Genomic DNA, 12,525 nt, shown 5'->3' with positions numbered 1-12,525 from the left:
ATCATATGATTCGACAATCTGCTTAGTATTCTTGTTGTAAACCCTATACGCGGTGCGTGCAGCATATCCTACGAAATAGCAATCATCGGCTTTGGCATTGAATTTAGGGTTGGATTCCAGGTGAAGAAGGGTGCAAAGGCAGCCAAATACACTGAAATGGATGACTGAAGGCTTGTGACCGTATAGAATCTCGTACGGTGTCTTCATCTGAGCTTTGTGGATTAAAACGCGATTCTGTACGTAGCAAGCCGTGTTAATCGCCTCGGCCCAAAAGAAAACAGGTAATCTAGAGTCACATAGCATTGTCCTTGTAGCGTCTTTTAAAGTTCTATTTCTCCTTTCAGCAACACCGTTTTGTTGAGGCGTGTGAGCAGAGCTGTATTGACGCACGATCCCCTTTCCTGCGCAAAAATGATCCAGAACTGCATTCTTGAATTCAGTTCCATTGTCAGTACGGAGCGCCTTCACCTGGTTGTTTGTTTGGTTCTCAATCATCACTATGAACTTCTTTATCAGATTAGCAACCCCAGCTTTGTTGGATAAGAAGAAGACCCACGTAAAACGAAAGAAATCATCGATCACAACTAGACAATATGAACTTCTGTTGATGCTCAGGACGTTGACCGGACCAAATAAGTCCATATGCAATAATTGGAGCACCTGACTGATTGAGTTGACTTGCTTTGGCAGGTGTAGTTTTCTATGATGTTTTCCTTGGGCACAGGACACACACTTCTCAAATGTAATAAAGTCTCTTACAGGTAAGCCTCGGACCATCTCATTCTTAGCAAGGCGATTTAGGATTTTCGCGTTAGCATGACCGAGTCGTCGGTACCACAGCATTGCGTTTTGTTCGGAGACTTTTGAAAATAGGCAAGTGACTTGTTCAGGTATGTTAATGTTCATGTCAATAATGTAAGCATTCCCATCCCGCTTAGATTTGACGAGAATCCACTCTTCCGGGATGACAATGCCTGGCTTGAGAATCATGCACTCTTTATCAGTAAAATGGGTAGAATAGCCTTTGTCACAAATTTGTGAAACACTCAACAAGCTATGCTTTAACTCGGGAGCAAAGTTGACATTTTCAAAACTTAGCACTCCATTTGTAATGGTACCTCTCTGAGTGATCTTTCCACCATCTCCACCCGCGAAGGAAACATACCCCCTATTAAAAGATTGAATGTCGCTCAGTTGGGAGATGTCTCCTGTCATATGCCGGGAGCAGCCGCTATCGACGTACCAAGGTCTGACGACATTCCTCCGCAACTGTCCCTGCAAAATGAGGGGAATCTTTTAGATTTGGGAACCCAGGTCATCACGGTCATGGGTTTCCTTTTTGCTTTCTCTGATTGATCTTTTAAAGTTTTCAAATTAGGATCTTCAATTTTAATCATTTCAGAGGATGCACATGATTGATTGGAAATTGATTTGGGCATCCATTGGTAGTTTGGTTTTCTAACAGTCACTGGTGAAATGCGCTTCTTATCAGTTTGCACTGAGCATCTGGATGTTTTATCAGAAGAGATAGAAGATCCATAACTACTCTTTGACAAAACCGATCTTGGCGGAGCCTTGTTCGGTTTTGGCAAACTGTTTGGGACTTTGTTATCAAAAACCTTTTTATTCTTTTGAAAAACAACCCTTTTTCTGCTTCGATCATCTTCCCATTCATCATTTCAAGAACGAGTTCTTGAGTACTTTCTAATTAAAGACCTTCCTCTAGATTCGTTCTCTCCTCTTGGCGACATATAGTTCACAAAGATCCTATTTTGACAATTCCTAGCTATATGACCACCAACACCACAATTAAAACAAATATGTTTATTATTTGAACTTGTACTGCATTTCTCAGATTTATTTTCTTGACAGACACTCTTACTCTTCTCAGAAGAACATGTATGGGAAACAGGTTGTGAGATAAGTTAGGGTGCCTCAGATGGTGTGACTTGTGGAATTGATGGGTTTTCATGAGAAGCACAAGCATCAGAATTACCAAACAGTTCATCAAACATATCAAAGAAATTAAATCCAATAGTAGCAGATGTGGAAGCATCACAAGAAACATTCTCAGTTTTAACATCAGAAACAAAAACATTTTCATTTGAAATAAAAATATCAGAATCAGAAACAGAAACAGATTCTCCAACTTCTTGCTTTGCCTGATCTAGAGATTGATCTGCAGGGGAAGTAGAAACGTTAGTACTTTCAACATTTATAAATCATCCTGAAACAAAACCAGATGGCTTGCCATAAACCATGAATGGTTCACTGGCAATCTCCTCTTTGGATAAGGGTTGATACTGATAATTGTGATTGAAAGGAGGAGGTACATTATCGTATCCTAGACCCTTTTTCTGGTTCTGTTTGAATTGCAGGCAATGGTCAATCATGTTGGTAACCACCTCGCTTGATACATCAAACCTTTTAAAATTAAAATTTGCAGATTCAAATTGTCTCTTTAATGTATCAAGCTCAGCGGTTAACTCATCATTTTGTCTCTTAACGTAATCATAAAGTTCACATTTTTCACTGTATTCTGTCTGAATTCTTTTAAAGTCCTTAATTTTTGTTTCTAACTGGGCCTTAAGGGGTTTTTGTCCTTTCCTGAGTTGATAGCCCTCATATCTAAGGTCCTCTACTTCTCTACGTAATAATTGAATTTCATCATGAAGAAGTTTAACATATTCATTACATGCCTGAGAACAAGAAGGTAGATTTACCTCATTTTTCCTGGGCTCGGAAGTAGAAGACACCATCAGAGCAAACTGCAGCTCCATCATTTCTGCTTCAGGATCAGCTGCATCATTCTTCAGGGGAGCATCATCAATTTGAGCTAGGTGAGCGTTTTCTGGCCCTGAAATATTCAGAGCCTGAATCTGGTCCTCCCAGTCAAATGACTGAGCAACCATAGCAGTCTCACCATTAACCGCAGCACCTGCACGATTGTTTCCCACTGCAACCATTGTCCTGTTATTGTTCGTCCTACGATCTGGTTTTGGACACTCACGAGCAAAGTGACCCGGCTCGTGGCAGTTGAAACATCGCAGCATGCCCTTGTTGAACCCCCCTTCTTGTCAGCATTCATGCCCCAGTTGTTCTTCCCTGTCTTTTTAGCAAATTGCTTAGCCCTGAAAACAGCCATAGCAATTTTCCATGTAATGTCCATCTCTTCCACGTCTTCTGGATGAAGCTCTCCAGCTACAAAAGCATTGTAGCAGTTAACAAGCCCTGTGGCTAGAGCCAGATTTTCATCGGTGTCTTTCGTGTTTGAGGAAGAGGCTACAACTGGCACATTGGGGGGGGGGGGGACAGCATGTGGAGCTTGTGTAGTGACAAATAGATGGCTTTGAGGATGAGGAATGGATGGTGTAGCAGCGAAGGTCTGAAATTGAGGTTGTTGAGCAGCAAAAGCTTGACCTGAGGAAGACATGATTGATGAGAGAGCATTGTTAGAGGAGATTCCAAGATTTGCAGTTGAGTACGAGTTCACATGATTAATCTCTCTCTGTTTGTCATCAATATCACACGCTTTAATGATCGCCATAGTTTCAGCAAGAGTGAGGCGATTCAGATCCTTGGTCTTCTTAATCACAGCAACATTCATATCCCATGACCTTGGAAGAGCATTCAGAAGCTTCTTGTTTATCTCTGACTTGGTCAAGAAAATCCCAGATATGTTCATGTCAGTAGTGAGAGTTGTGAACCGCTGCAGCTGCGCCTCAAGAGTCTCTCCAGGAATGTAGTTGAACATATTGAATTTTTGTCGCAACATGTCATGGCGACTCTCCTTCATATCTTCATTGCCTTCATATACCTCAATTAGGGCTTCACACAAATCTTTATCTGAAGTATATTCTCGGAAACCTTGAGCAATATCAGGAGATAATGTCATGGTTAGAGTGGCTAAAGCCCTTTCCTGCTCTTCAACCTTTTCAAACTCTTCATCTGTGTAGTTTTCAACAGCTTTGTCAATCAACTTTCCTCCAACCGTCATAGTGATTCGAACAGGGCCCTTGATGATGCTTCTCCAGACTTTAAAGTCCTTCATTTTAATGTACTTTTCAATCCTGTATTTCCACTCAGGAAAACCATCTGCAGACATTAATCTTGGAATACACGTAGTTGTGCCCATGACAGTATCAAGTTCGTGAAAATGAGTTTGACTTTGAGATTCCATCAGAAATTAAAGCAAAATAATATCATGAATGAGTTTACGGTTGATGTGTTTACGGTTAGGTGTTTACGACCGTAAACTGAGTTTACGGTCGCGTGTTTACGGCCTGGGTGATTACGGTTTAACTGTTTACGGTTATTGAAAATTAGTTTATGGTTATTGAGGATGTTAAGTTTACGGTCCAAGAACACAGTTTACGGTTGAAGAATGTTCTTGAGTTTACGGTCGTAAGCTGGGTTTACGGCCGTAATCTCTAGGCAGTAAACTCCCAGAAAATGCGTTTTTGGAGTAGATTCAATCTTCTTAACGACGAAAGCACCAAAACCAATCTCAAACAGTAAAGAATAAGTCTAAACAGCCGTAGACTCGATTGAATGAAACTTGACACCGGTTTTGCTCTGATACCAATTGTAAGGTCCTGAAATGAATCTTTACCAATGATCAAGTAACAAACAATCAAAAGCAGTCAGAATAGGAGTAGAAGAAGAAAAGAAATCAAGCTTGCACACGTTTATTGCTGAAAACGTCTAGTACAACTCGACAGAATAGACCGTGAACTCTATGGCATCAACAACCTTACAAAGACCTACAACTCCTTTATTTATACAAGACCTGGGCCGGAAACAGGGTTTACGGCCGTAAACTCACTCCAGGGCCGTAAACTGCTAAACAACTCACCAAAACACACTAAAGACTCATAATGAACTATTACAATGAAAGCCTAGACCAAACCATTAACTGGACCCTTCATGGAGTAACACTGAATTCACGTCCTCCAGTCCTCCTTGATCGCCTGCTTCCATGATCGACCGGGAAACATACGATTTCAAAAAATCGAATTCAAAGAAGAAAAGGATACAATTTCTAAAAATCGAAACTCAAAGCTAAAAACGATTTCAAGTGAAATCGGGATTCATAAAAAAAACGATTTTAAAGAATTGGAATGGTACGTTCTGATTAAATTAAATATGTTCTGATCAAAGAAAAAACAATTCACAAAGAAATTGGGATTCAGTAGAAATTACGATGTTGCTACATATCATAAAAAACGAATGATACGTTCTAACTAAATCTTTCAGCAAACCACTATGGTCAAATCTTTCATCTTGAAGCTTCTCTGTTACTCTTACTCAATTCAATGAAGCTAAAAACATACGCACATGAAATAATATATGAGCTATATTGGGATTTGTAGAAATAAAAATTAGCAATTAAGTAATGCTATGATAATGTATAGCAATTAAGCTGACTTCTTGTTCAAGATTTTCTTTCAAAACTTTGAGATCAGATGGTCGTTTACATGGAAAAATGCTAAACATCTGATTTATTCTTAACGGGAATAAGTTATCGTAAACGGTTAAAAACGAATTTTTTTTTCTGCAATTTTGGGTTAAAAATTAATATAGGCTGTCATTTTGTGTTAAAAACGAAACTTGTCTGCAATTTTGGGTTAAAAATGAATATAGGCTGTCATTTTGGGTTAAAAACAAAAAATTTCTGCAATTGCGGGTTAAAAATGAAAGTAGGTTGTCATTTTGAGTTAAAAACGTAATTATGATGCTATAAAGTGCTAAATACAAAACATTTATGCAATTTTGGGTTAAAAATTATAGTATGTTGTCATTTTGAGTTAAAAATGAAAATATAATGCTATTATGGTTATGTGTTAAAAGTAAATGTAGGATGATGTTATGTTTTAAAATGTAAAAGTAGGATGATGTCCATGTCCATTATTCTGGTTAGTGTTGTGTTAATCTACACATAAATTTGATGGTTTTTCACTTTGTTGGGCGATTTTACCCCTGTCCTGAAGATGGTATGTAATCCTCAAGATGATTAATTTTTTATCTCATTTCAGTTTTGTATATGCTTGAATTTTAACTTCCAATTTAGACGATTTCGGTATAAAATGAATATAAATGCATTTTCATTTCTTTACAAGGTATATAAATAAAACTCGTAACCATGATCTGGATTGTTTAATCTAAATCAAATTTCTTTTTAAAGAGAATCACACTCACAACAACATATTCATAAAATAAAAATCAAGGAGTACCACACCAAAAATGTATGTATCGCTTCTTGCTGTCAAATGACCTTTATAGCGATATCACATAAGATTAAGGCAATACACCGCACTAAATAACCATTTTACCCTTACATTCCAAAAGACAAATATCAAAATATTAATCAATTTTAAAAATATTTATCAAATGTGAGGAGTTGAAAGGCAAAAAGAAGGAATAAGGGTAAAAAGGTAAATTACCCATACATTACTTAATGACGAAAAGAAATAGAAAAAAAAAACTCATTCAATAAAATTACCTATGGCCATGTATTCAGGAGCTGCATACCCTTGGGTTACCCATAACCCTTGTAGACACATAGCTTTTACCATCATTCGGTCCATCTTTTGCTAACCCAAAATCAAAAAGTTTTGCATTGTAATTCTGGAAGGAAGTAAAGATTAAATTCGTAAAAACACGTAAAAGAAAACTAAACAGAGTAAATAACCATTAATTTGAGACATACAGAGTCGATCAATATATTTGAGGACTTGAAATCACGATATATCACTTTTGCTTGAGGAATATGTAAGTATGCAAGTCCCTTTGCAGCAGCAAGAGCAATTTATATTCAAAGGTTCCATTAAAGAGGCTGAAAATTTTTATTCATAGTTTCATACTTACCAACCATTCTTGTTGACCTTTGCCTTCATGGTTTAACCTTTTGACTGCAACGACTGTAATACAATTAGTACCAGATTTGGCAGTTGTAAGTGATTGTTCATTGATAACAATCTATTCTTTTTAAGCCATATTGACACAGAAGTTCACTAAGGTATTTAATCAAACACCTGGTGGGTGGGGCTTCCTGCCTTGCTGCGACGGACTGGATGTGTGGTGTTTCCTGCCTTTTCTCGTTGGGCCGTTCAGAATCTAAATTGATAGCGTGAATGTCAGCGAAGGCTACCACCGGAAGAGAGAAAGATGTGTGAACATGAGACGAAGATATCTCCGGGTTCGATGATATTAGCCGATTAAGTAAATTAATTTTTTTTATTAAAAAAGTAAACACATGATCAAAACGACGTAGTTTTAATAGGATATCTAATCTTATATATACATTTAACGGTATATATATATATATATATATATATATATATATATATATATATATATATATATATAAAAGCACTTTTAAGTTAATTCAAATAACATATTAAAAATTTTAAAAAAATCAAATGAACGTATTTTGTAAAACATATCAAATATATAATTCGATCAATAAAATTATGTATATTTATGTGTATTAAATTACAATAGCAAGTTCATTCAAATATAAACTATTCCAAAAACATTTTGTAATAAAAAAAATAGAAGTCAAACGTTATGGAAAAAACTTAAACTACACTCTTAAAAATATCAAAATTCATTAAAATAAATAACTAGAAGGATTCACTTAAAATTAAACTGTATCACCTTATATGTTTTTACGTATCATTTAATAGATTCAACGTTATATATATATATATATATATATATATATATATATATATATATATATATATATATATATATATATATATATATATATATCAAGCTTTATAAAAATGACATTTGACCACCGTTTTCGACCGTGACACGACTTCGTGCTGGGTTTTTTTTCAATATAAGATTTAATCACTTAAAATGAAACTTCAACATCTTATATGTCTTTAGATCTCACTTAATAACTGACATAAGGTAAACGTACATATAAAATAAAAAAAAATCATTACAAAAGATGACATTTGGCTATTATTTTCGGCTGTCGTACTACTTGTCACTCTTTTAATGTAAAACCGTCGTTAATGTGTGTTGTCTGATTTACAATGATGACTCGTGTTCAGTAAACTGTCATGGAAACAATTATGTAAATTAGTTTATGACCTTTAATGACGGAAAATATGAAACCGACACCACCTCAAAAACCGACGCTATAGAATAGTTTTGTACCGATGTACTTGGTCATAATTAAGAAGGGTGTTTCCATTTAAAATACACCACAATTTCATTCTCCATTCAATAATAGGTAAACTCTAGTTATTACAACATATTTATTTTTTGTAATTTATAATTAGTAATTATTTTATGATTGATAGTTTGGTTTTGTATAATCATAGGTATACCAATGCACGAAAAGAACATCAATTCTTTTCAAACGAAATGAAGATGTTTACAAGTAGTAATTGTATCATATAATATTAGAGAAGACGTTTATATAAATGTCCACATCCACGAACCAATTTGTGGTGAACAAGAAAAAATGATATGACAAATTTAGTATATGTAACATTTGATTTTTTGATTAGTGTCGTAACTAATAATTTTTTATTATCTTTTGATGTAAGCCTTCTCATTTATAAATCCTGGCCCAGCCTACGTACAAAACACCTTGGGTTATTGAAAACAACTTTATATTCTAGGAAAATGATTTTTTTTTTCTTGTTGAAAATCAGCTCCCAAATACGAAAAGCAGCTTTGGGCATGTTCGGTAAAACTAGCTGGAACCAGGCAGCTTGTAGCAGGTAGCGGGTAGCTTGTAGCTTGTAGCGTTTTGCTTAAATTAAACGCTAGAAGCTTGTAGTGCCAAACAAGACTTTCTGTTCAAAACGAAAACGTTTTGTCAAACTTCAGAAGCTAGAAACTCTCAAACGCTCCGTGCCGAACACGCCCTTTGATTTATTGAAAATGAACTTTTTTTTTCAAAAAAAAGATAACTTTTAACTATTTAGAACATAATTTTCACATGTGAAGTTTTGGCTTTTGGTGAAGACATATCTATCGTCGCAAAAATTGTTTGGTTTCTTTTTCTCGCTTTCTATTTTTGGGATCAATCTAATTAGTTGCTTGCGAAACGCTCTACCTATAATAGTAAGAATGAAATAGATGACAATGCACGACATAGTCACGCACTTAGGCCTTTCGGTATGAAACCCTCCTCACGCGTGACATGCTAAGGTGGCGGACATGTCCGCTAGTGAATACCGCCCCAAGGGCGAGTAGGTGTCTTGTGGAGTAGGCAGCTTCACGGGTGTTCACGAGAGATTTGACTAGGTGAAGTTTTTTTTTTTTTTTTTTTTTTTGACGACTTGATCGGTTGTTTATTATTATTATTTTTTAAATTAATACTTAACTTATTTACCTATAAATACCAATACTTATATATATTTTTTCACACTACAAACATACTCTTCCAACATGAATAATTTTTTGTTTGAATTTCTTCTTTGTCATCCGATGATGATGATGGTGGTGGTGGTGAATATTTGTTTGTACACATGTTGTTGTCAATGGCAAGCGAAATGTTGCGTCAGAAAGCCGAAAGTTCAAATATCGAAAAGAGGCGTAGAACTTCGATCAACCGAGATTTTATCGTGACAAACAAACTTTTGGTACTTGATTACTTTGCCCCTGATAATTTATACAACCTATCAAAATTGGTAAAAAAAAATTTAAGTTTAATAATTATGTTTTTTATTTAATTTCATGTACTTTTTTTATTAGTAAAATTTTCTTATGTTTAATAATTATGTTTTTTACAGAAAAAAATAAAAAATAAAAAAATAAGTAATATAGAGTGGTAACAATTTTCAAAAAATAATAGTGTGATTGTGAACATGTATTAAAGATACCTAACATAGATATAACAACAATTTGTTTTAATGGAGATGTAATGACTTGGAGCTTTATGTGGCTTTACATGGCTTATATCCATTCAACATGGAGCTTTACGTGGCTTGCATGTAGTGAACGTCAATCCTTAAAGACTATTTTCATTCTCAACCAAACCCAACCACCTATTTATTAAAAAATAAATTTATCTTTCTTCCTTTTATACAGCTAAATCCAAACTTGCTCTCATTACTAACCGGCTAACCCAACTAAAATCATAAATAAATTTTATAATTCTTTTTTATTATAATAAAAATTATTAAAATGACTTTTTTTCAAAACAACTAAATTATTTGTTTAAGATATAAAAATATTAACAAAAATTAACGAAATCGAAAAATATTATAAATAGAGGATCGGAATTGGATATAAAAGTATGTCTATAGGAAAAAAATTATAATTCTTAATAATATTTTTATATTTTTTTTACATTGTATAAAAAATCATATCTTGATATAAATTTCTTGATTTTCTAAAAAAGGTTTATTTGAAAAAAAAAAAACTTTTGTTTTACTCCGCCATGTATAAAACAATTAAAAATAGCCGAATGACGTTTGTTATAAAGTGTCGGTCGTTGGCAACTTGACGTTTGGAAACACTATTTATTTTAATCGTATTTTACCAACCGACTCATCCAATTATTCATCGATGTGGATTGTGGATGGTCTAAAGAAGGCACGCATCAAGACGGTTACCATTTCTAGGACAGAACCAAACACATATGAAGATTAAACTCACGATATCCTCACTGCATTAAATACTATAGAGTTTAATCGATTTTTTTCATTATCATATATTTTTTATATGATACATTAGTTTATAATTTGTGACAACCACAGTTATAAAATTAGTTAAACTTTCATAGTAAAAACTCAAAATTATTAATCAATTATTTTAAATAAATTATTAATTAAGAGATATTTTTTGTTATATAAAATTATAATCATTGATTTAAATAAATACATGAAATTATATCAAATGTATATTAATTTAATTTTATTTTTTATTTTAATGTTATTAATTTAATGTAATTAAAGTGTGTAATTTAAAATTTAAAATTTAAAATGAAGAATCAATTATAATTTAATGTAATTAGAGTGGAAAATTTTAAATGGAGAATTAGTAGGTTAAAATGTGGCATGATAGATGACATATAATATTAATTAGAATTTCTAGTATTGTGACACTTATCAATAGGAGAATAAAATTATTTATTTATTAGAATCGAATAGGGAGATTAAATTGTATAAAAGTTTACGAAACATACTAAAAAAACTTTTAATCAATCTAGAGAATTCATAATATAATGTATAGTTTAATAGAACGATGGTACGAATTAAATAGAACATTTTAAATTAATTAACTATCATTTAATAAGATTAAACTCAAAAACAATAGAATATCACGTTACATTCAATAAATATGGATTACTCAACGACATTGAATTTTTGACAAAAAAAAATTAATATAAAATATTTAGCAAATAAATATTCTTTTTTTAAATTTATTTCAATGAACTTTTTATAAAATATAATAAATTATATAAAGACAATGATAAAATTATATAAAAAATTAAATGACGATATAATAATACATTAAACTGTATAAAATTCAATAAATTATAAATGTTCGTCTCCTTTCCTTTTCATATTGGCGATGGAGGGTCTTCACGTGGCTTTGGTTAGAGCTCAGATGACTAACGTGTTTAGGGGGATCTCTATTTCACGCATTGAAATTTCTCATCTTTTATATGTTGATGATGTCATGTTGATTTCTTATTGGGATCATGAGAATGCGAAGCGTCTGATTCGTATCCTTCGTTGTTTCTTTATGGCTTCGGGTCTTAAAATCAATTTGCATAAAAGCAAATTGATTGGTGTGGGGATTCCTTTATCTCAGGTCTCTAGTGTTGTAGACATGATTGGGTGTGCAGTTTCTGAGCTTCCTTTTATCCACCTCGGTGTTCCTGTTGGTCAGAATATGTCTCGTATCTCTGCTTGGTCTCCTGTGGTTGATCGGTTTTAGAGCAGATTGTCAGACTGGAAGGCTAAATGCCTTTCTTTTGGTGGTCGGCTTACTTTGGTTAAGTCGGTTCTAGGTTCCTTAAGTAGTTACCTAATGTCGATTTTTCTTGCTCCTGTTTCGGTTCTAAAGTCTTTAGAGTCGATGCGAGCTAGATTCTTTTGGGGAGCAGATTTGGATGAGAGACGTATGTACTGGGTCAGATGGGACAGAGTTTTAGCGGAAAAAGTAGAGGGTGGTTTGGGTATTGGGAGTTTATATGCCTTTAATAGGGCCATGATGCTACGGTGGTTGTGGAGATTCTATCATTGTCATGATCTGTTATGGGTTAAGATTATCAAATCGTTGAATGGCTCAGATGGAGGTTGCAAGTCTATGTCCCCTAGGAGAACCGGATCGGGACCTTGGTGTGGAGTTATTTGTATGTTTACTCAATTGCAGGAGAAGGGAATCGATATTCTATCCTTCTTTCCTATCAGGGTTGGTGATGGGAACCATACATATTTTTGGCAGGATTTGTGGATTGGAGAGGCCCCTCTTGCCGAAACTTTTCATAGAATTTTTGCTTTAGATACAGTTAGAGATCGTCTAAGATTGGGGTGGGATCCT

At 34.1% G+C, this 12,525-nt stretch overlaps 2 protein-coding genes across 12 annotated transcripts; one reads left to right on the top strand and one right to left on the bottom strand.

The window, feature by feature from the left end:
* Nucleotides 1-1,256: 1,256 nt before the first annotated feature.
* Nucleotides 1,257-7,271, bottom strand: LOC145120654 (uncharacterized). 11 transcript variants are annotated; one of them, XR_013714280.1, is made up of 6 exons: nt 7,035-7,271; nt 6,868-6,920; nt 6,710-6,787; nt 6,503-6,627; nt 2,724-4,070; nt 1,993-2,179 (listed from the first exon to the last, which is right to left on the bottom strand). XR_013714280.1 is itself a non-coding variant. In XM_079056457.1 (4 exons), exon 4 carries the CDS (start codon nt 4,049-4,051, stop codon nt 2,867-2,869), a length of 1,185 nt encoding a protein of 394 aa, XP_078912583.1. In that variant the 5' UTR covers nt 4,052-4,070; nt 6,503-6,627; nt 6,868-6,920; nt 7,035-7,271; the 3' UTR covers nt 1,993-2,866. The 11 variants fall into 11 exon arrangements, 1 of the variants encoding a protein (XP_078912583.1); XR_013714282.1 differs by having other exon boundaries at nt 6,503-6,593; XR_013714284.1 differs by having other exon boundaries at nt 6,868-6,911.
* A 4,279-nt stretch (nt 7,272-11,550) lies between these two features.
* LOC145122079 (uncharacterized) lies at nt 11,551-11,919 on the top strand. The gene has a single exon (XM_079057747.1). It carries the CDS (start codon nt 11,551-11,553, stop codon nt 11,917-11,919), a length of 369 nt encoding a protein of 122 aa, XP_078913873.1.
* The last annotated feature ends 606 nt before the right edge of the window (nt 11,920-12,525 follow it).

Source organism: Lactuca virosa, chromosome 6, assembly GCF_052849685.1.
Source record: "Lactuca virosa cultivar CGN04683 chromosome 6, Lactuca_virosa_CGN04683_v6, whole genome shotgun sequence".
Taxonomy (NCBI): Eukaryota; Viridiplantae; Streptophyta; class Magnoliopsida; order Asterales; family Asteraceae; genus Lactuca; species Lactuca virosa.
Note: the sequence above shows the minus strand (reverse complement) of the source record. Positions and strands in the feature narration are given on the sequence as shown.